We start from the raw sequence: 23,347 nt of genomic DNA on the forward strand, positions 1-23,347 counted from the left end.
AGGACATATTTTTTGAATTGCAAGAGTAAGTGTGGCTTATTGGAAGCCCGTTGTTATTTATCTTCGTGAATAGTGTTTGGTTGGTTGATCACAGAGTATGAAGTTCACACCTTGTTGGAACTAAGTGTTTCTTGAATCTCATTTAGTGTATCGTTATGGATGTGAAAGGTTGAGAAGGGAGTTGCAAGTTAATGCAAGCCAGATTGATAGTTCTAAAACTGGAATTTCTTAGGGTGTATTGCATAGTTGACTATCTTATAGATGTCAAAGGACTTTGACATTGGGGAAACAACCTAGTGAACCATACTCGGTGTGAGTAAGTCTTGGGTGTATCACTATTATGACTAATGAGAACCATAAGAAGTGAATTCGGAAGAGACTTACTAAGTGGTGATCTTGTGGAGACCAGTTCAGTATTTTACATATGTGTTAGTAAGGTAGAAGTGGTTAATCATGTTGTGACATATATGATTTCTTGGATTCATGGTGTCGAACGTAGACCCTAGGAAAGTAGTACTTATTATATATAATAATACTCTACCCTATTGAAAGGATTCATGAGTTATACTTCCAAGATAGAATGGGAATTAGATATTCCTGAAGGTAAACATGTAAGAGCATGAGTTATATTAGTAAGTGTTGGTGTACGCCCTAGAGGCCAATACTTTTGGTACTTGTATCGAATTGTTTATTAATAATAAAAGGTTTTTTCTTTATTATGTTTGTTTAATAAAGTTCCTGGAATAGATAGTCTGTTTAATGTATCAAGTGTGACTTAATCATGAGATCACATTAAACATAAGGACACTATTCTTAAAGTATCCGTAGTCGAGCTTTATTGTGAAGTGGGATAACATTAAAGCATGAAGACTATTATGTTTATAAACTGATGATCACATCTCATAGATCATGGATAAGGAGTTATCAAGTCTCAAACATAGGTATGAATATTAAGAGTAATATTTATACTGGATTGACCCGCTATGAGAATACTATATAGAATATTATGCAAAGTGTCATAAGTTATTCTCATGGTAATAATGGTGTATACCACCCTTCGACCTGAAACCACTATGGACCCTAGATGTAGAGTCGAGTGCCTTATTGCTGATCAAACGTTGTCCGTGACTGGATGACCATAAAGACAGTTGATGGGTACTCCACAAAGCATGCTAAGGGACATGAGTGACCTAGATGGAATTTGTCCATCCTGCGTAACAAGATAAATGTCTATGGGCCCAATATTGAACTGGACAAGGATGACACGGTCTATGCCTTGTGTTCAATATAGACATAAGGGCAAAAGGATAATTATACACATAATTATTATCACAGAAGGATTTGTCAGATCACATGACATTTTCGTGTCTTGGGTAGCAGTGATGTGTTGCTAGATACCGCTCACTGTTTATTATGTTAAATACGTGATTTAATATAATTGCCAATGCCGCGAAAACCTATAGGGTCACACACAAAGGACGGATTGATGAGAGATAGAGTAATTCAGGAATACTGTAATGTACGGTGCCCTTAAGTGAATTATAGAACATCGTAAGGTACGGTGTACTTAAGTAGAATACGAAATATGGTAAGGTACCACGCGCTTAAGTGATTTTGGCATATTATAAGATATGGGCCATATACACTTGAGTGGGCTTTTTAGCTTGCAGCCCACATAAGTGGTTCTATAAATAGAACCCTTGTGTAGAAGCATTGTCACACTTGCAATTTTGTTTCTCTCTCTCTCTCACTCAAAGCCTTCATTCGTAGCAGCTAGCACTGAGATTGAAGGAATTCGTTCGTGTAGACTGAGTAGAGGTGTTGTCATCGTACAACGTTCGTGATCGCCACAAGAGGTAATGATTCTATCACTGATCATGCCCATTCATAAGGATCATTAAAGGAGAAATTTTAAATTCCGTTGCGTTTTGGATCGTCATTCTCCTTTAGTAAGAGCATGAGTTAATATTATGGAAGATGGGACATGACGATTGAGATGAATTATTTTGGATAGGAAGTGCAATGTTATTTACAAATGTGTGTGAAATATTGTGTGTGACCCTGCGAGATGTATGGACACTCACAATTACGTTTTAGACTGCTTAAGTTCTTTGGAAGTGGGGACTCGTTGATGATTTGAATTTCCTTGATGGTGTTACTTTGTTATTGGTCGAGATCCTGTGTCTGTAGTAATCTTGAATGAATCAAAACCCTATGAGAGTATTTGATATGGAGTATAGTAACCAGAACCAAATATTGTCAAACTAAGTTGGATTAGCTACTTCAAGCTCATGAAGAATCTGAATGTCATACACTTTTATACATGTGGTCGTGTGACTCCTGCATTCCTATCTTATGGAGGGTGTTGGTACTATTCTAAACTGTTGTGCGCCAACAAGAAAGTTTTTCTACTGATGGACATTGGTAAGGTCCTAGTACTGTTTTGGGTGGTGGGCACTCTAGAGAGGAAATGTGTTTCTATGCAGATTGTTAACTAATCAGTAGTGCCTAGGAATCCCAGGTGTTCCACTGTTGGAATCAGAGTAGCGCAATGGAAGATGGTGGATGAAAGATCTCAATCAAGTCTATGGCGATCAGAGAGATAATTACTCGTAAGAATGGAGATAAGACAATCTCGTTCTAAGTGTACTATCTTGTTGGGTAAGTGTGAGAGAAGTAAAGCATTAAGTGTAAACGCTTGTAGTATATAGTATTGGGTCAAGTGTAATTGATAAAGATATAAATAGATGGATTATAAAGTTGTCACAATTATAGAAGTTTTTTTTAGAGAGGAGTCGTCAGTATGGTGTGTAGTCAAGGATTCAGTAAATTACCTAATGCAGATTTGCAGAGGGTTGATTATCCAAATCAAGATTAGATGTTGTGGTTGTGTTTTATGTGACTCAGTATATAGAGGGAGTTATAAATTCCTGAAGGAAGGTGACCGAGTGATTCAGAGCGGTGTATTAGATGAATTAAGTGGAACAAAGTTAAAAATTAATCCAATATTGGAATGAGAATATGGTTAATACCATTAAGTATCGAGAGTTCACACAAGAAGGAAGTTTACCAAGGAAAATAAGTTGGAAGAATTAATATGTGAGAGGTTTGAAATCGAAGCTAAGTCAAGTGTTGACTTAACATGTTGATGCAAGAAGTGTTTATTTGTTGAATGGAGGAAATTCGGGGGCAGATATCAATTTAAGAAGGAAGAATATAATATCCCATATACCCTTACAGGCTCAATTAGTTGTCATATGAGACTAACTGAGTGTCTATGTATTATATCTCTTATCAGTTGTAACAATATGAGCTCCTATGTGCTCTAAGTGTTATCAGTTGAGACCAATAGAGTAACTAGTGGACTCTGAAGAGGTCAATCTTTATTAAAATAGAATGGTCATTATTAATAAGTATAAGTAGGAATATTTTGATAACATTAATAATTGGTCAATTGGTACTGGAAGACATAATATCAATTAAGATATTCTCTATCACTACTTAATATTATATATTATATTTATATATTATGTATATATTCATGTGGTGGAAAAGAAAAGAAGTAGTGGATAAGAAGGAGGGTAAAGATATCCGAAAGAGAAGAAGGGAAAGAAGAGAAGAGAAAGGAAGAAAGAAATAAGGAGAGAAGAGCTTAGAAGGAAAAAGAAGAAAAAACACGAAGGATCATCATCTTCACCATCATCATCTCATCTTGTTCTCACCATCTTCCTCAATCATGAGGTGAGTTCTAGTTAGAACTTTAGGATGTTAGGAATTAGGGTTGTTGAATCTTAGATAAATTTGTAAGATCCATGATAGTATGATAAGAATTTCCTAAATCATGAACAATTTTTTACTATGTTTTCCATGATTGTTGTGTTGCTTATGATCGAATGTTGTTCTTGATGTTGTGATTATGTGCTTCATGAACTTGTGAATCTATGGTGTTTATACATGTTGTTTGATGAAGAAGAAGCTTGGAAGTGGAAGTTCGAAAAATAATGAAGGAAAGTGAAAGAGGTGATACTTATAGTGAAGAAGAAAAAGACTCCTCAATCTTTACACTTGACAAATGGCACGAAGTGGCGCATGTCATTTCCTTTGAGGGAATATCGGAACGATTTGATGCATGTAGCAACGCCACCCTACGAAATCGGAGCCATGATGATGAAAGTCATGGGATAGTGGAAAATGTTTATTTTCGAGGTGACGATTGATGGAAAGATCGTGATGATTAGACGTCAGTTCATTGGCTGAACAATGTCAAAAAGGTCAAAAAAAACTTATCTCCTAGTCCTCCGAAAGAGACCTTTTTTGGGGACAATTTGTTAGCTCAGATTTTCGACAAGAAAAAAAACCTCAACAAACAAGTCAAAAGATAAAGACATGTTGACTTTTGATGACATGTACACAATTATAAGTCTCAGGCGAAGAATTTGGGACTTAGCATTTTTTTTGAAATGTCATGGAAATATTTCGACAACAAAGTTCTCGACAACAGCAAGTGCGTCGAAGAAGCGATTATTTGAACGCGCAAATATCACGTTCAAATATGGATAACTACTTTAAAATTACATCCTGAAAGACACGTGGAGGAAATGCAAGGCAAAAGGTATGCAAGCTACATGGCAAAAGCTAAAGATCGGACATTGAAAGGAGTTATTTTTTACTAGTATATATAGGAATCTCATTGGTAAAATTCTAGGTATTTCATTACAAAATCTCACTTACACTCGAAGTACCAACGCTAAGGCAAAAGAGTTTTCATTGAGAGAGTGTATGAACCATAAAACACCAATCTTTACTTTAATGCAAAAGTCTTTCAATTCAATTTATTTTTGTTGTCCAATTACTTTCATCCATACGTTATCAGCATTTTCTCTTTTACTTTGTTTTATTGCAACATTTCACTTTATCTCTGTCAATATTACACATTTACGATTTTATTACAACTATTTTGACCCAGACGAAATTAAGTCTTGTTTCCAAGAAAAACCACAAATTAAGAGCTTCAGCATTGTACGCTAGGATTCACTAGTCGATCATGTCTGTAACTTTTAATTAAAAGACTAGCTGTTGTTTACGAAATTCCAACGTAAACAATCTCCCAGCAAATAGAAAAGCCCATTTTTTCGGTCAATTCATCCTGACAAAGGTTAAAAGGTTACTACTCAAACATGTAAATACTCAAATTCTCCGTATACAAGTGGTGGGGGTAAATCTCTTCAAGATCACTTTGTCCGGCTAAATAAATCAAAACAATATATAAGCTATATATACATATTTACATGACATTAATGTACAACAAAATCCTTTAAAAAATAGACTGGGGAATCAAATAACACTGCAAATAAAGCTGCAAAATTGATGTACATCATTCTGTTCTATATTTTGGAAGGATTGAAGACCATCCGGTTGATATAATTCTTTTTGCCCAAATCCTGTAGATAAATCAGTCTAGCCATCTATTCATGTTTGAATGCAAAACAACTTATAGCTTTAAAGAACATCCATCAAATCCATATGGAGGGGTTTCTAAATTGTGTTGCCATAGCATCTGATAGAAACTTGACTAGGTTCTCTCTCTCAACATTTTTCTCCTTCTTAAGTTCAAGATGTCGAACCTGGAGGCAATTTAAACCAGTTAATGTAACATTGTCTTAGAATCAGATTGCATTGTGCTGCCATGAAGGCCATATGTCCCACTTTTAATAAGAATCTGTTTGTGACATATACAAGTTTAAGATAAAAAAGTAGGACTCTTAACAGACGCACAAATATATTATTACCTTAACTGAATCAGTCAGGGAGAAACCTGCATCCGTAATAATAACGAGACATTTGATATCATGTTCATTTGCGTACTCATATTGCTCTGTAAGACTTGGATCAGGGATGGGGACAAAATCGGCCTGATGACAAGAAAAATGAATAGCAGAACTTTAGGTTATAATCCTAAATTATACAGATCAAAATTGTTTAGAAATTTCAACCTTAAAGTTCTCCTGCCATAATTCAGAAACTAGTTCCATGCGGTCCACCATCAGACCGCCTCCTCCTCTCGAGCAAACAAGAATACCTCCTCCTTTTGAGCACACAAGAATATTGATACTGGCTTCATTTCTGAAACAGTTGAGAAAGTCAAATGTGTATATGTACCCATCAGCAAGTAAGCCTGCTTCTATTAAGTGTTTATGCTATTTGTGTTCATGTAAGCGCGCACCACTCATAGGCACTACTAAAAGCCAATAACCTTAATGCTAAGGATATTATAGAGTGTAAAAATAAACTAAAAACAATAAAAAATGTATGAGCATAAGGATACTAACCGATTGGGTACAGAACAATTCTGAATTATTGTCTCTAGGGCAAGACTAGTTCCCACACCGGTGGGGGGATTTCCTTTCTGCATAACAGAAAAGACAGGCTATTAGAAACAACATAAAATTCTCATACAAAAGAAGCTTTAAGTTGTCCAAGATTGCTACAGGCAGGAAGAAAACATCCTGAACAACTGAAGCATATGCAACAGAAACATGCTGATATCGTCAACCATGTTAATGGACACAAATATGTTGAGGGTAAAGGTATCGAAAAGTATTGATAGCACTGGGGACAAACCACCGCATTCAATCAGAACTTAGTCATACTCATACCAATGAGTTTAAGCATGATTAGTTGATAACACAGTTAGGGATCAAAGCAAGCAACAATCAAATTATATAATGGTTAAAAATACATAGAAATGCGTAATTTTGAACATTCTGAAAGAGAACTGCAGAGAGAAAAACTAGCATAGGAGATACAAGCCATGTTAATGACAATCAGAAGAAATTAAATTTGAATGCATAACCTACATAATCACTACTCCTCAACTGATGAAGCAAATAGTCATATCGACCACCAACAGCTAGCAAGACACCCTCAGAGAGTGATCCAGAACTGTTCTCCTTCCTCAAGTATACCTTCCATGAAAAGTTCAACTTCATTAGAATCATCAAAAGATTCAAAACATAAATATTTCTAGTCATTCTATTTCCATGATGCAATTCAAAGAACCTGTTAAGAAATGTGGTTGGGCCTAACTCAACCCTACAAAACCGGATGGTAGAGTGAGGATTGTCCCCACTTATAAACACATGTTCAGGCCATATATTGTCCGATGTGGGACTCTTAACACACCCCCTCACGCCCAGGACTGGACATCTGGAGCATGGAGATAAATGGTGGGTGGCCCGATAGCGGAAACCATAGTAGGTGGCCCACCGGATCTTAAACGGGACTCTGATACCATGTTAAGAAATGTGGTTGGGCCTAACTCAACCCTACAAAACCGGATGGTAGAGTGAGGATTGTCCCCACTTATAAACACATGTTCAGGCCATATATTGTCCGATGTGGGACTCTTAACAGAACCATTAGTTGTGAGTTTCTGGTGGTTATTGCCACTTCATCTACGGGCCCAAAAAAAGTGTCCACAAGCATATTGACCATGCCAGTATTGACATAATTCAATACCAATCTTTTTCAGCCAACTTTTTTGTATCCTGTTGAAAAAGGTATGCAGAAAAGAGCTTGGAATAGTAACAGATGGACAAATACAGACAACAGATAGTTAAATTTATAGCACCATTTTTGCTAGTGAGTGATTCATATAATAATAATATATAGCACCTCCTACTCCAAGTTTCAAATAGTAAAATTTACAAAAGACAAATCATAAATAGGGACTGAACAGTGTTTCTTACGAAGTATAGGCATAAAATCCACACCACAACGGTGTAATAACTTTTAGAAAACAAATGACATATTTATGGTACCTGAAAAAACAAATCTCTATGATAACTTTCATTTGGCGGCATTAATGCATCTATATATACATTTTTGTCAATCTTCCAAATTCTCAAGAGACGGACAAGCTCAGACAATTCATCAAGTGCCTTTAAGGTACGCTTATCTGCATTAGTTTACTATTTTTCAATAAGTGCGAACTTCCTTCTATAATATGTACATGTATACTTCAATCTAACCACAAAAATGTACCAGATGGTAGAGCTCCCCTTAGTCTGGGAAGTGCCTGATCTGCAGATCCACAAAATCTCAAACCTACAGTCTGCAACCTATTTACCATAGCTTCAACTAAACCCAGTTCCTGGAAAAACATTAAAATTGCAAATAAATTAACTTTGACTTTCTTTGAACATGGTAATTACCGTAAAAAAATATGACATTCCATTATAACAATAGTTATTGCAGCCAAACACACTAGGTTCCTCAATAATTTTTCTCACCTGCAAAAGCTGCCGCCTTATCACTACCCATTTTGATTTCCTTTCTGAGGATTGAGGACGCAAAGAACTCATCATTGAAAGAAGCTTCAAAAAATGAAAGATTGGTCATACTATATTCTTACAAACTTAGTGATGTGCGCTTCTTGATTACACAGCTAACATACCTCTGCTACTTTAAGTCTGTGCTCTACCTTGACTCCAGTCCATGACCAAATTGCACCCAGGATGTCAGCATGGTTTAGATGAATGTCGCATGAGTCTTCATGGAAAAAACAAGTGATTATGTCCTTCGTGACCTATAATACAATTGGTAAATATGTTATGTTTAGTATCACCAAGTGATAAACATTGTTATTATTAATATTATATGACACAAACCAAAAGATTTCAGAAAAAAATGAACAAAATAAAGGTTGAATAGCAAATATTCAGTCACCTGTATTTTAATTTGAAAAAATATAAAAAATATATATATATATATATATATATATATATATAAATATATTAACCACGTTCCTTTTATGGCAGTGGTTTTACAACTGTCATGTATAATACTATCACAGATAACTATCTATAACATTAAGAACTTAATAAGAAGATAAAATAAAGCGAAAAGAAACTAAAATCTACAACAATACAATAGAAAATTTCACCTTTATGACCTCTGCCTCTGTCAATACTGAAGTGCCACCAATAATGTCAAAATCTCCCTGTGGAAAAATGGTTTTATATCAATGGCTGATACAAGGTGATATCATAGAGAAGAGAGAAATTCTGTTAGAATAGAATCAGAATTTCATATTGTATTTCACACAGAATCAATGAATACAGTGCGCACCTCATATATGTGACTTGTGTAACTAACTTGACAGCTGTCACTAAATTAGTTGCAACAAATATTACAAATAGAAAGCAAGTAACTAATACTAACTCTAACAATGAGTTTGAATAACCAATAAGTTTTGTTTGAAAGTTTCACATAAAGCATCACAAACCATTACAGAAACCTTAAAGTCCAAACAGATTAGTCATGGAATGCAAGAAAAAATACTAGAGATATTCTATATTCTACTTTGACCAAAAACAACTAACAAACACCAAAAACTGTAGAAATGTAGGTTATTTATGCAGTTCCTTAAAATTGAGTTAAAAAAAGAGAACCGCTGAAAATTTTGAAAGAAATAATAGAATGTTACCTGAAGGTAGCTGTTTGGTGATGAATGCCCAACTGCTCTTCTGTAAACGTGTGATATCTCATATCTTTTGAATGAAGATTTCTACACATAGTTTATAATTTGTCTTAGATTTTTCAAGCCTTTCTAAAAGCCAGCTAAAATAATAGAGAAGTAGTGCAAAAATTGCCGAGGACATCTTTTTTCCTATCGAATATAGTTCAAAATTGCCAAGGATAACTTTTTAGGTAGATACACTTTAGTTAATATTTTTTATATTGGATAATGAGGTGAGGGAAATAGAGTGACTTATTCAAAAATAAAATTTGAAAACTAACATCGAAACTGAAACTGAAACTGAAACTTGAAACAGAAATTTAATACTCAACCAAAACTAGTTATATTTTGAGATTTTCAACACAAAAAAAAACCCACACCGAATGGGACCTTAGGTTTTAATTTAGCTCTTTCCTTTATCATTAGTTTAGATGTTTGTGAAAACTTATAGCTAAACCATTAATAAATATTTAGAGCTAAATCATCTATCATTGGTCCTAAATATGTGAGCAAGACAATATGTTATGGTGATCCTTGTAGTGGGAAAATGCTTTGGTGGTTTTTATTCAAACAAAATTTGATTTGTAACTCAAATCACATTTTTTTACATTCCAAACACCATATGAATAATGAGTTCGTTTTGTTAACTGAGTCTTAAATGATCTCCATTTAAGCAAGAAATCACTTAGCTTTTGGAGGACCACCAACCCCCAACATAGTCATTGTCATTATGAAACAATGCTATCGATGGCGGATGGCAGACCATGGCAGAAAGCCTAAAGTCCGACATATGACACTGCCACACTTCACAAATTAGCCATGATGGCTGTCAAAAAATCCACCACCGCAATCTGCTATGGCAGATTGCTATGCAAGAACAAAGGTACATTATATAAATAAGACCAAGCATGGTTCTTTCGGAATTATGTTTTCTATAATTCCACTGATCAAGCAAGACCCTCCAATCTACTATGAATTTTCAACATACGATATTATGATGCAAAATAATTTTTTTAGTAAATTTCGAAGGATGTTGTAATACAATCGGTTTTCCAAACTAAATGTATGTCGTTACTTGTTATCCAGACACAAGATTTGATTTATAAATCAACTGAAATCACATGTTTTTACATTCCAAACACCCTCATAAGAATAAGAACAACAAAATCGTTATATTAACTCTATGTCTTAACTGATTACCATTTATGTAAAAAATCACATAGTAATTCCCATCGGAGGACCAACACCAACACAGTCATTGTCACTATACAAGACCAACGCACATCAACCAAGCATGATTTTATAGACATTATGTTTTTTCATAACCTTTCAGACTAAGTAATGCCATCTAAATCTTATCTAATATGAGTTGTTCTGTTAAAGAGCCTGCATTAGATATGATAATATGGCTTAGTGAAAAAGTGTTTAAGTTGAATTAGACCAAAACCCAAATTTAAGTGTTGATTTTGTAGGATTGAGTTAAAACCCAAACCCGTATTCTAAAATGTTCAAAAAAGAATATTATAGTGAATCTTAACGGATGTTGTAATACTAGTTATGTTTGAAGAGCATTATTTATATCCATAAACCCAATATTACAAAGCACACATTTCTGTTCTCCACTTAGTAAGAGCATTATTTATATCCATAAACCCAATATTACAAAGCACATATTTCTGTTCTCCACTTATTAAGAACATTATTAAAAACTTATACAACAAACCATACAACAAAAGAGAGCTGATAACCATGTATCTCTTACATCAATAGTATATCAATTATTGTAATATTTATCATATTATATTCAAATTCTAACGTAATGGAATATATTTAAAAAAAAAATAGAAGAAAAATTGTAAAGAAAATAAATCAATCTAATATGTCATGTCTCGTACCTGGTTAGATATGATCCAATTCACAAAAGGCAAACGCAGTTCATGAGAAAGTTCAAGCATGTCTCCTCCATGGGTAAGAAGTTTAACTGCATTTCTACTCAATGAAAATCAAACCCAGCAAACTTTTATCTAGGTTGTCAAGTCAATAAAGAACTAAATTGCAAATTAGAAAAAAATTTAAATAAAGATATTGACCTATTAAACTGTGGACAATCATCCAATAAACGAATCGGTGATATTTCTAGGTGTTTAGCACAATGTTGTCTGAAAATATCCTTGCTGACATCTAAAACGTCATCTCGGACCTGGGTTACAAAATCTGTGTGCTGAATGGACGAATTGTTATCTTCAACCGACTCTAATCTACCAACTTGATGAATGTGCTTTGAGCTTAACATTTCTTCATCAAAGATAGCATTTAAAACTTTATCATAAATGCTTCTATCTTCTGATTTCAGCATTGTTCGCAACATATCTGTACATTGAGAACAAATATTCACTAATGGTCATGCAAGAAACTTTACAAAAACATTTTTTTAATTAAATAAGGACTTAAGATTCTTAGTGTCAAAAGTATGTACTACAATGCATATTTTACAATGAAATATCAGTTTGCAATATTAAGTAAATGTACTTATCAAAATCATCTGATTGTTTCTGTTTTTATACTCCTTGGGAGTGACCACTCACTAAAAAAGTTTCATATTCATAGAAATTAAGCATTCAAGAGAGCATAATATGAACTATTGATATATTACCTTTATATTAAAAACATAGAGTCAGTTGCTAAAACAAATTATAGAGGTCATTAGCACGAAAAGAAAAAACTATCAATATCATGAACCAACTACAAAAAACTTATGTGTTCGACGATCATGAATGTTTTTATATATCTAAAATACACTCCCAACCCCAAGATTTGGCCTTATCAAATGTTAACCACTTGGTCAGATGCTTTATTATAATGTCATGAACTAACTCTCCTAAAATCTTAAATTGCTAGGTGAAGATTTATGTATGGTTTTTATATCTAATATAGCATGCACATACATTGATTTCAACTGCACGTGTAACACTCACACACACATCAAGTATATATTTAGAAACACATGCAATTCTCACCATATCAGAAACCAAAACCTCTAAAGTAAATGTAGTCGTACTCTTGTATGTGCATAATGACATTAAATTTCATAAATATCCAAACTACATTTCAACACAAGTTGGTGGGAATGCATTGAGTTCAAACATTGCAAAATGTGCGGGGGGAAATTTATGGTTTGCACAAAGACTCAAAAGCGTGATTGATCTACTATTTTCCATTTTTTTTATTGATAGTCCAATGGCATTGATATTATTTGGCCCATGTAACTGACCCCGTCTAATGAGATAAGATGGTGAATTCTTTTGGTGGATAACTTTTACTATGTAGTTTCATTACAATAAAAAGTAGCAGAATGAAAAACAAAGGTCATAATCACTTGCCATCGAAAAATTCAGACTCCATTCGTGGAGGAAATGCGTTCTTCAAAAGTTCTGTAGCAGATGGGCGATCTGAGGGACCTATAGACATTAACTGCCGCAGCAAGAATTCCTGTTCTGGAAACTCAGCAACCCAAGCAGGTGGAAGCCCTGCTTTTTGTTTCAGATCGGATAAAACAACGTGCCTCTCCATTGCTGTCCCAAATGGATGCCAAAGCTCAAAGAAAATTACTCCTAAGCTGTACATGTCAGCCTGCACGTTATGTAAATCCAAGAATTACATAATTTTGCTCGAAGAAAAGATATTAGATAGCTAGAAAAGGATAATGTTGAATGTTTTACACCTTTTCATCAATCTTAGGCCATCCTTGCTCAATTTCAGGAGCTGTATAGAAATATGTCCCTACTTGTCCAGTGCCATCGATGGAAACTCCAGTTGTATCAGCAAGATGGGCTGGATCTTGATCCACCTGCTCCAACTTCAAGAACTTGGCTGAAAGAAAAGAAAAAAAATAACTAAAGAAAATTTGATATTTCATTCACAACCACTACTCCCTCCAGTGTAGAAAGCTCACACATTAACATGACATTGTTTAATATGATTTTTAGAACAAATCAAAAACAGGGAAACACTACACCAAGAGGTAATAATGTTACTGCTCACATAGGAAAATGTGTACATGCAGGCATTTGTCACTAACCTCGATCGTATTATAAAGATACATCATATTGATAAATGAAAATTGAACATGCAAATCAGAATGCAATATGAAACCATGTGTTAGACCTTCAGAATTATTAGGAATCAAAACAGAATGTGGATGTTCTATTCTGTCAAGTATCAGTTACAGGCATAGGAGCAGCCTTATTAAATGTTATTTGTAGCGGTTACAGAGTCTAGGATCAGCTATTAGTATTATAAGAGTAACAATTATTATTATTAGAAACTGTTAGAAAACTTAAGCAAAATAAGAAGGGAAACAGAACCATGTTCTGGGGGCATGCTGAAAATTAGAAAGACGTTATATTTGGGAGGGAGAGACCAAGCTCTCGAATTCTTGGAAGGGAGAGAACCAAGATTCTCGAATTTTTTGGAAACTCATTTTAATTACTATTAAATTTTATTGTTTGGTATCACTTTCTATCACCATGCTAGCCTATATAGATTACTAGGCCTGTCATATATTTTAATAGTTTCATGATCACCACTCACACGATTTAAGTATTGAAGTTGTTCGTGGTTGCAATAAGCTAGATAGAGAAAATATTGGAAACAAACACGAAGAAAATGAAAACAAGCAACTAAAGGATTCAAGATCTTACCAAGACCAAAGTCACCGATTTTGATATCATTGCGAGCATCAAAGAATATGTTACTTGGTGTTAAGTCCCGATGAATTATTCCTTGCCCATGTATGTGTGCCAAACCTTCTACTATTTGGCGAAACAAATGCCATGCCAGTTCTTTGTCAAAATGACTATATGATTCAAACATCTGCCGAAGAGTCCTTTGAACCCAATAACGACAATTAGCAAGTACAGCATAATGAACAATAATGAGTGAACTTGTAAAATTTTGTTTAGATGAGTCGAGAATAAAAAGAAACAAAAGACATAAGGAATCAGTAGACGTATGATGTCAAAAGATCACACGAATTAAAAAATTGTAATTAATTTTATGTGGAAAAGAGAAATTATGTGTGAGATAGAGAGATATCAAATGAGAAAAGCTAATGCTAGACTTTCTCAAATGATCTATGTTGAAAAATATAGTAATCCTAAATATAATAGTTTAGTCCATGGTGGTATTCATGATCCCCGTACATATAACTTCGCACATAAAAAGCATAGTTAACTGAAAATCTTACAAGGGACAGTACTCCATTTGTATATAAAGATATGTTGATTCAAGCTGATTCTCACGCCCAATAGCATCATTGGAGGTTGCTCCTTTGTAACTGAAAGTAGAGCTCGCTGGAGTTCTTGAATCTCCGGCAAGATCACCATAAGAATCAGTCACTCCAGTTTCAAACCATGCCTGGAAGTTTTACAGCTATTAAGAATTTAAAACCATCATATGAACACATAATATTATGGTAAAAACATTTTATTTGCATTTCGAAAATTGAGTCCCTCACTCCCGCTCTGAATATAATCAAAGTAGTTTTTACTACGAGTTACAAATCCAAAAGATCATACAGGATGGTCAACACAATAGAGAGGGCAGAGGTAATGAAGAAACATAAAGAATTAAAAATCTAATACAAGACACATGAGTTGCGATAATACGAAAATTTGTGCAAAAATTAATAAACATTTGTACCTGATAATATCGAACAACATGTTGATGTTGTAAACGAGAAAGTGTAGCTACTTCCCTGAATTTTTTCACCATAGATAGATGATAAACAAGTAAGCTATTGCAATTCAAGAGCATACAATTACATGTAAACAGTAAGAAAAGATTTAAAAAATGGCCACAACTGTTATTGATCAGATAACCACATTACTTTCTCTAATAATTTCCAAAACATGAAAAAAAAAATTGATATGGAGAGGACAACATAAAGGAAAATGAATTATATCAAAACATGGGATGAGACAATAAATAAAATATATCATATTTATACCCTAACATCTAATTGACCAAGAAAAAAAGTTCTTGTAAGATGCCAAGAGAAGGTATACTCATACTTATTTACAAGCCATACTTGCTTTTTCAAATTTCAATTCTCTTCCGTATGTCATTTCAATTTTATGCAACAGAAAGCACCAATTAAGTAAATTTGACCATTATATCTATCCACAACTTTTTTCTTTTTCAAATCTCATTTAAATTTGTAATCATCTTCCATCACAATTCCTATCTTTCTATCTTTATGATCTACATTAGATATCAGATTTATTTTTTTGTAATCAATATATAACAGCTCTACTTTGTATCTTGATTCCCTTAATATAATTTAAGATACAGCTACAAGGCAATACTAGTTGATGCATGATTTCAATAAGCTGGAGAACAGAAAGATTTTTTAAGAAATTTAGGTTCAGCACTAATAAAACTGGAGGAAGAAATACTTTGTATTAATCAACATAACTAGTGTAACTATTCTCAATATCTTGGACCTATAAAGTAACAATGAGATTGAAGATCGACCTAAGAATCTAATACAAGTAGATGAAATGCAAAATTATGCCTAGCTGTCAAGTTGAAATCCTAGAATAAATTATGGTGACCAAAAAATGGTGGGCGGTAAAGAAATTAATGGAAGATACAACAACCAACCAAACCAAATCCTACTGAGTGGGGTCAGCAAATTAATGGATGTAAATGTTGAGAAATTGACATGATTAATAAGAGACACATCTTCAAATCTTCAAACACCAGGGAGAAAAATTTATATATAGACTTGCTAAGGAAAGAGAAAGAAAGACACCAAAGTCTTCAATGAAGTTATAAGATCAAAGCACATGTCGGATGAATGGAGAAGAAATACTTTAGTTCTAATATATAAAAACAATGGGGGCATACAAAATTGTGCAAATTATAACGGGATTAAACTTATGAATCATACCATGAAGTTATGGAAAAGAGTGATTGAACGGAGATTAAGAAAAGAGACTCTCAAGTCACCAAGAATCAATTTGGTTTTATGCCTGAAAGATCGACCACGGAGGCGATCTATCTACTACGGTGTGCGATGGAGTATCGGATGGACCAATAAGACGTGTACTTAATTTTTATTGACATGGAAAAGGCATATAATAGAGTGCTTAGAGAGATTTTGTAGAAAGACCTAGAAAAGAAAGGAGTTAGCATTGCATATATTTGAGTTATCCAAGATATGTATGAACGGATATCGACTAGTGTGCGGACACAGGGTGGAGAGACAGACGATTTCCCCATTACAATAGGTTTGCATCAAGGTTCAACCTTAAGCCTCAAACTTTTTACTTTAATTTTGGATGTACTCACAAAATGCATCCAAGAGCTAGCATTGAGATGATACCGAGTCCTACTTGGAGAGTCAAAGGAGGGTTTAAATGAGAGGTTGGAGACAAGCTTTAGAAACGCATGATTTTCCCCTCAGCAGAAGTAAGATGGAGTATATGGAATGTAAATTCAACAAAAGAAGAAGCGTTTTTAACCTAGAGGTGAAAGTTGGAGACCATATCATCCCTCAAGTCACACGGTTTAAATATCTTGGATCTGTAATACAAAATGATGGAGAAATAGAAGGGGATGTAACCCATCGAATTCAAGCTGGGTGGCTGAAATGGAGAAGGTTTCAGATGTTTTATGTGACGCAAAGGTACCGTTCAAGCTGAAGAGAAAATTTTATCGGACTGCGGTAAGACCTGCGATTTGTACGGGACAGAATGTTTGGCGGTTAAAAATCAACACAAGAATAAAGTGTAGTAGAGATGAGGATGTTGCGTTGAATGTGTGGTAAGACTAGATAGGATAAGATTAAAAATGAAAATATTAGAGTATTGCAGTAACATCTATAGTAAGAGAAGATGATGGATAATAGACTTAAATGGTTTAGACATGTAGAGATAAGACCTATAAATTTTGTGGTAAGAAAAGTAGATTAGATAGAGAGAAGTTAAACAACTAGAGAAAGAGGAAAACCTATAAAGACTATAAAAAAAACTATTAATAAAAATCTCGAGATTAATGATTTGGATAGAAGTATGGTCCTAGATAAAATCTTAAGGCGAAAGTCGGATAGCAAGTCATGTCATGCTTCCTGAAGGATGAATAAAACTTATGTTAAAGAACAAAATCAATCCTTGGATTCCGAAGAAAGTGTAGTTTCCACAACAGTTATGATTACTGCTTCAAAGTGTTTCATTATCCCAAAATTAATCATAAATTACTGCATGTACTGCATGCATGCATGCAGGAGTTGGATTAGAAATTGCAGATGAGCAATACAACTCACTTAGTCAAAAGAAATTGAAGAATTGTAAAAAATGAATCAAGTAAATGGTCTAATATTAACCAATATTATATGACTGTAAATGTAATGCACCGGAGATAATTACATAATCATGCACTCAACTATATACATTAGTGAAAAAAGCTACACATTCAAAAGTAACAGTTAATTTTGCCAATACTATAGCCAGTTCCTTCCTGAATAATTAAAATTCACCTCAATATTCGGTTAGTCATGGTTTTGTCCTTAAGGCGAATTTTCTTCATTGCATACTGCCTTCCATCGAGTTTATTTTTGCACAGCACAACGTGACCAAAACCACCATGACCTATTTACATTGCCAGGTAAAATATTTCCGTAAATTATTAGAAATATGAAAGAAAAAAAAAAGCAGTTAATTAATCATCTTATAATAAAAAAAATAACTCACTGAAAGGTTCAATCAATAGCCAATAAAAATACAGCATAAGCAGGAGCTAAACTATAACAAAGTGAAACATTTTCTTGTACCAGGGGGCGTACAGAAAAAGAGTGCATTATTTGCTATCAAAAACAAACAGCAAATTGCAACCCAAACTGTGGACTACCCAAAATTCCTTCGACAAATTTACAGCTAATTTGGATGACAATATAATTCCTAGCTAACCTAGATCTACCAGACCTTTACTATATAATTGAATAAACAACTTCCAAGCCCAATGAAGTGAGAAGCTATTTCTCCACTCTGTATTTACAAAAACATAACAAATTACTAGAAAACCTTCTTATTTTACTCACCAACAATAGCTAGACAGCAAGGAGAAAATTAAGGACAAATATCATTTTTATTTCCCGCCTAGCCTAGGTCTGTTATTGAGCCACTCTTATCTTCCCACTCTCCAGATCAATCCTAAGTGTGAAGGGTGTTGTTGAGTCACCCATAATTGTCTACTCTCCAAATATCTAGTTCTCTGAGTGAGTGGTGTGTTGACAAACATACATTGGATAGTAATATGGCCATAATAATGATTATAAGTGGGGGAAAATCCTCAAAGCATGAACACACTTTTGGCATAAATCCAAACTTTTGGCATTAAAAAATATGGTTCGATCTAACTCATCCCTACAAAACTAACTTGTAGGGTGAGGAATGTCCCACTAATAAACACATGTCAGGCTATATATTGACAGAGTGGGACTCTAACAACAAATATTTCCCTAAGTGGCATTCTAATTAGGGACACTACTTCATCTTAAATCCATGAGTTTATGATCCTCAAGGCCTTCGTGAAAGAGAAGTTAGATGCTGGAATCATATGTATTCCTTTTGTGACTTCAAGTCAGCAAACTGCGGATATCCTGACCAAAAGCTTGGCAAGACCTACCTTTAAGCATTTAATTGGCAAGTTGGACATGATAGATATCTATGCACCAAAGAATATATATATATATATATATATATATATATATATATATATATATATATATATATATATATATATTCTTAATTTATTGTTTTCTAGACAATTTCATTATGTCCGTTTATTTTCCATTATGTTTGAGCAAACACAAACGTCGGGCAATTAAGATCATTGACAAAAATAAATTCTAGTCCTCTATCATCGTTATGGTATACATCCAAGAATATATGACATCAAAGAATATATGACATCAAAGAATATATGACATCAAAGAATATATATATATATATATATATATATATATATATATATATATATATATATATATATATATATATATAACATAAAAGTTCAGGAAGTTCCTTTACCAAGGGGGCGTAGCTCCTCAAAATCATTTAAATATCGAGAACTATGGCGAATGGTATTAGAGCCTCCAAGATCAGGTATCCCCAATTGAAGTATTTTGGATAATGCCTCGAAAAAATAAATAAACAAATAAATAAAAAGTTGTGGTCAGAAAGAAAATATATGTCCCTGTATATTTGCCAACCGGTTGTTTCTTGACGATATGATCAAAGGTTTTGTTGAAAAGAGAAAGCGGCTTTGATGCCATATCACGTGTCGAGTCAGAAACAATCTGGGAAAACAACTCAAAGCATTAGGATCACTATAAAACTAGAAATTATTTGAAAATGAAAGTGAAAGTATGTTAGTTTTGGTAAAAATAGAAATTTTTTTATACCCCTGAATTGTACAGCTCTGTTACTAATTGCGGCCAAGAGTCGGCCAATGTGCCTTGAGAGGCCAAAGAAAGGCGAAGTAAGTGAACCTAATGCAAAAGAGAAAAAACCAAATTAATGTTGAACATAACTCTAGTGAAAAGCTTATAGCAGTAAACTTTGAGTTTTTTACCATTATTAGATCCTTTTCTATTATTTGAGATGCCTGGTGATGAGGCAAGGACACAGAAGATAGAGACTCTGTAGACTCGCTGTCAGATATACCTTTGCTTTCCTCTGTTGTATACTCGTCAACCATTAAATACTGCATGTGAAATGATAGAAAATAAAGGTATTGGCATAAACGAGTGTCTCAAACAGATGCAAACCAGTTACAATGGTGTCAAAAAGAGTATGACAGAATTGCTAAATTTCAATGAAACATGAATGATTTCCCATCCATCATAATAATGGAGGCTTGTTACATCAATTCAAAGAATTTCCTAGTAAGTATCAATCTGAGGTATCTTTAATAAGTTCATTTACACAGACCTGGACCTCTAGGATAAACAGTATGAGCCTAAAAATCCAGGTAGGTACGGGTTTAAAAAGACTAATCATGTAAGGCTTCTTCTATAGGACAGGACCAATTATTATGTTTGTAACAAATAATGACATAGGATCTGACATATTTACTACTTTCATCCTACAATAAAATTAACATTTTTTCTGCTTTTAACTTATTTATTGCGCAATTTCAAACATCGAACGTACAAATTCAGACAAAAAAGCTCAACAAATCAATGTATTAAACCTTTCAGGAATCTTACATCGAACATTATGCACCAACCACTCAATTTGCTCAATTTTCTTTCCTTAAAATCAATGACCATTATTTCTCATTACCATTTTTTCATTCATGTGGAAAGCAAGATATCAAAAGTGCAAAAATCATTTGAAAAATCATCAATTTCAACCGTTAGCAACATAATTCTGGCCTATTATAAATAATAAATTTAACAAGAGTAGTGCTTAAGATAGGATACCTCAAACAAAATAGACTAATGTCAGGAGCGTCAAACAAACTGTACACAGACCCTTACAACAAGTAAATTATGCCCTTTACATTACCTCTTTCTCACCTTCATTGTCGTCCCCTATAGATTCACCCACCAGAGACCTACTTGAACGTGTCAAAGATAAACAATTGTTACTCTCTTCACTAACTTCTCCTACAGTATCTAATTTGACAGGTAATTCTTGCAATATGAACAGGTTTTCCTTGCAATCGGATTTCTTTTCCCGGGTTTCTATTCGTAGTGTGGAGGCATCCAACTTAGAGGAAGGAATAGAAGAACTTTTTACAGCAGTTTCATCAATTCCAAATCCCCAATTCCAGGACTCTCCATAGCCACTGAAAAGGTCAACGAAACCATAAACAAAAGATCTATTCTTATTTGAAGATGCCATATCTTTGGGACACAATTCTTCAATGCCTTCTCTAGTTTTGTGTAAAAACTTCTACAATCAAAGGATAGAAACATATCATCATCAGTTTAAGAAGCAAATTAACTTTATGCATAAATGATCGATCAAACATCAACAATTATATAAGAAATTAAAGAACATCAATACTGATTTCTATAATAACTTCTTTTCTACAACACTAATATTATGATTAGAGGTTTCGGTGAATAATAATAATAAAACGAATGAATGAGAATAGTTATAATAGCTTGACAGAAAATAGTATGCAAGTAATAGTAAGCTCACAGATTCAGTTGGTTTGGCAATAGGCTCAATTCTAGACAGAAATTCTTGAGCAGCCTCAACTAAATTAAAGATCATTACTCGTCCCTCCCTAGCATTTAAATTGGCCTGAAAAATCGCAAGAACAAAATATCACTACATTTAACTCACAGAGAATATATCACCCTTGCCCTTGCCACCCTCAGACAAAGAATACATTACCAATTAACAACGAAACAATATAGTTAATTCTGAAAGAACAGGCAAGCACCTGATCAACAAGGAGAGCCAAAAGTTTATCAGCATCAGTTTGTGATAAACCCGTTTCAGGAGTAACCTGCAACTTGGGACATTTGAAGGGATACCCAGGCAAGCACCTAGCCATAAAAGCCAAAGCAAAAACAATGATTGACTTCACAGCAACAAAAATCCCCTTCTTCACAAATGAAAATGAAAAGGAACACATGCAGCTGACCTTAGCTGACCCTAACACATCTGGAACACCAATATCTCTAAAGAAAAGTGTGTCCAAAACACTGACACCTCTGAACAAAAGCGTGTCCAGAACACCGACACCTCTGAACAAAGGCATCCTCTGAACAAAAGCGTGTCCAGAACACCAACACCTCTGAACAAAAGCGTGTCCAGAACACCGACACCTCTGAACAAAGGCATGTCTGGTGTCTGACACCAATACGACACGACACTGACACATGTGATTACCTTCTATTAATTTTTTAATTATAACCGATCTCAATGTGTCGGTGTTGTTTCCGGTGGTGTCTGTATGTGTCAGTACTACATTCAACCATTTCCATTTTCTTAAAAATCATTATCCGCATCTGATGTACGTGCTTCTTGGAAAGGAACTGAATGAATCACATAACATACCTAACAACAAGAACAGCAGAAACATCCACATCCTCATAACCCATGTCATTGGAGTAAGGCCTGCTCAATCAAACTCAAACACAAGTAAGACATTGATGATGATGAAAACAACAACAACAACAACAACAATCATTATAACCATATCACTATTAATTAACTAATGAACTAAATAATCATGATTATAAAGAGAAACAAACCTGATTTTAATAACAATTTGAGCAGGCGATCCAGGAATAATTTCACAATCCTCTTGGAAAATCGAACATCTAATAAAAGTAATAAATCAGCAGAAGAATCCGGTAAAATCAAAAATGAAAGGAACTGAATGCATATGAATCAATGTGTTCAAGTTAAGTAGAAAATAAAAGTTAGTAAGTTCGTTACAGTGCAGTAATCTCTTCCGAGAGTTGCTCGTTATCACCATCATTTCCGAATTGAGAAGTGTGGTCTTTGGAAGGTGTTCTTGACTTGTTTCTTCTTCCTCCACCTCCTCGCTTCTTCTTATTCGAACTATGCCCCATTGATTTCAAACCTTCAATCAAAATGATAACAGTTTCGAAGGAGTTACCGACTAAATTGACCAATGGAGTTCACGAGATTTTGACGATAAATTGGAGAATGAAAAAAAGCATGCGTGAGAGAGATAGAAGAGTCAGAGAAGGTGGCGCCTCCCTACATCTGCACCATGTTACTGGAGGAAGGGGAAATATTTGTGTCTAAGTTCTGATAGTTTCACTCACGTTAC

At 34.2% G+C, this 23,347-nt stretch overlaps 1 protein-coding gene across 3 annotated transcripts; it reads right to left on the reverse strand.

The window, feature by feature from the left end:
- Positions 1-5,191: 5,191 nt before the first annotated feature.
- LOC127101189 (eIF-2-alpha kinase GCN2) lies at positions 5,192-23,347 on the reverse strand. Of its 3 annotated transcripts, none has more exons than XM_051038534.1 (29): positions 22,987-23,346; positions 22,800-22,868; positions 22,603-22,662; positions 21,983-22,088; positions 21,736-21,840; positions 21,094-21,480; positions 20,156-20,287; positions 19,986-20,072; positions 19,794-19,880; positions 19,612-19,717; positions 18,060-18,171; positions 15,221-15,275; positions 14,766-14,935; positions 14,221-14,405; positions 13,242-13,390; positions 12,901-13,150; positions 11,611-11,890; positions 11,416-11,509; positions 9,488-9,568; positions 8,945-9,001; positions 8,456-8,587; positions 8,292-8,375; positions 8,044-8,152; positions 7,821-7,957; positions 6,858-6,965; positions 6,330-6,406; positions 5,994-6,123; positions 5,790-5,912; positions 5,192-5,624 (listed from the first exon to the last, which is right to left on the reverse strand). In XM_051038534.1, the coding sequence occupies exons 1-29, from the start codon at positions 23,121-23,123 to the stop codon at positions 5,514-5,516; spliced, it is 3,720 nt and encodes a 1,239-aa protein (XP_050894491.1). In that variant the 5' UTR covers positions 23,124-23,346; the 3' UTR covers positions 5,192-5,513. The 3 variants fall into 3 exon arrangements, 2 of the variants coding, with proteins under 2 accessions (XP_050894491.1, XP_050894490.1); XM_051038533.1 differs by having other exon boundaries at positions 21,094-21,483; XR_007794585.1 differs by lacking the exons at positions 5,192-5,624; positions 5,790-5,912; positions 5,994-6,123; positions 6,330-6,406 and adding an exon at positions 7,060-7,547 and having other exon boundaries at positions 21,094-21,483; positions 22,987-23,347.

The sequence above is a fragment of the Lathyrus oleraceus genome, chromosome 7, assembly GCF_024323335.1.
Source record: "Lathyrus oleraceus cultivar Zhongwan6 chromosome 7, CAAS_Psat_ZW6_1.0, whole genome shotgun sequence".
Lineage (NCBI taxonomy): Eukaryota > Viridiplantae > Streptophyta > Magnoliopsida > Fabales > Fabaceae > Lathyrus > Lathyrus oleraceus.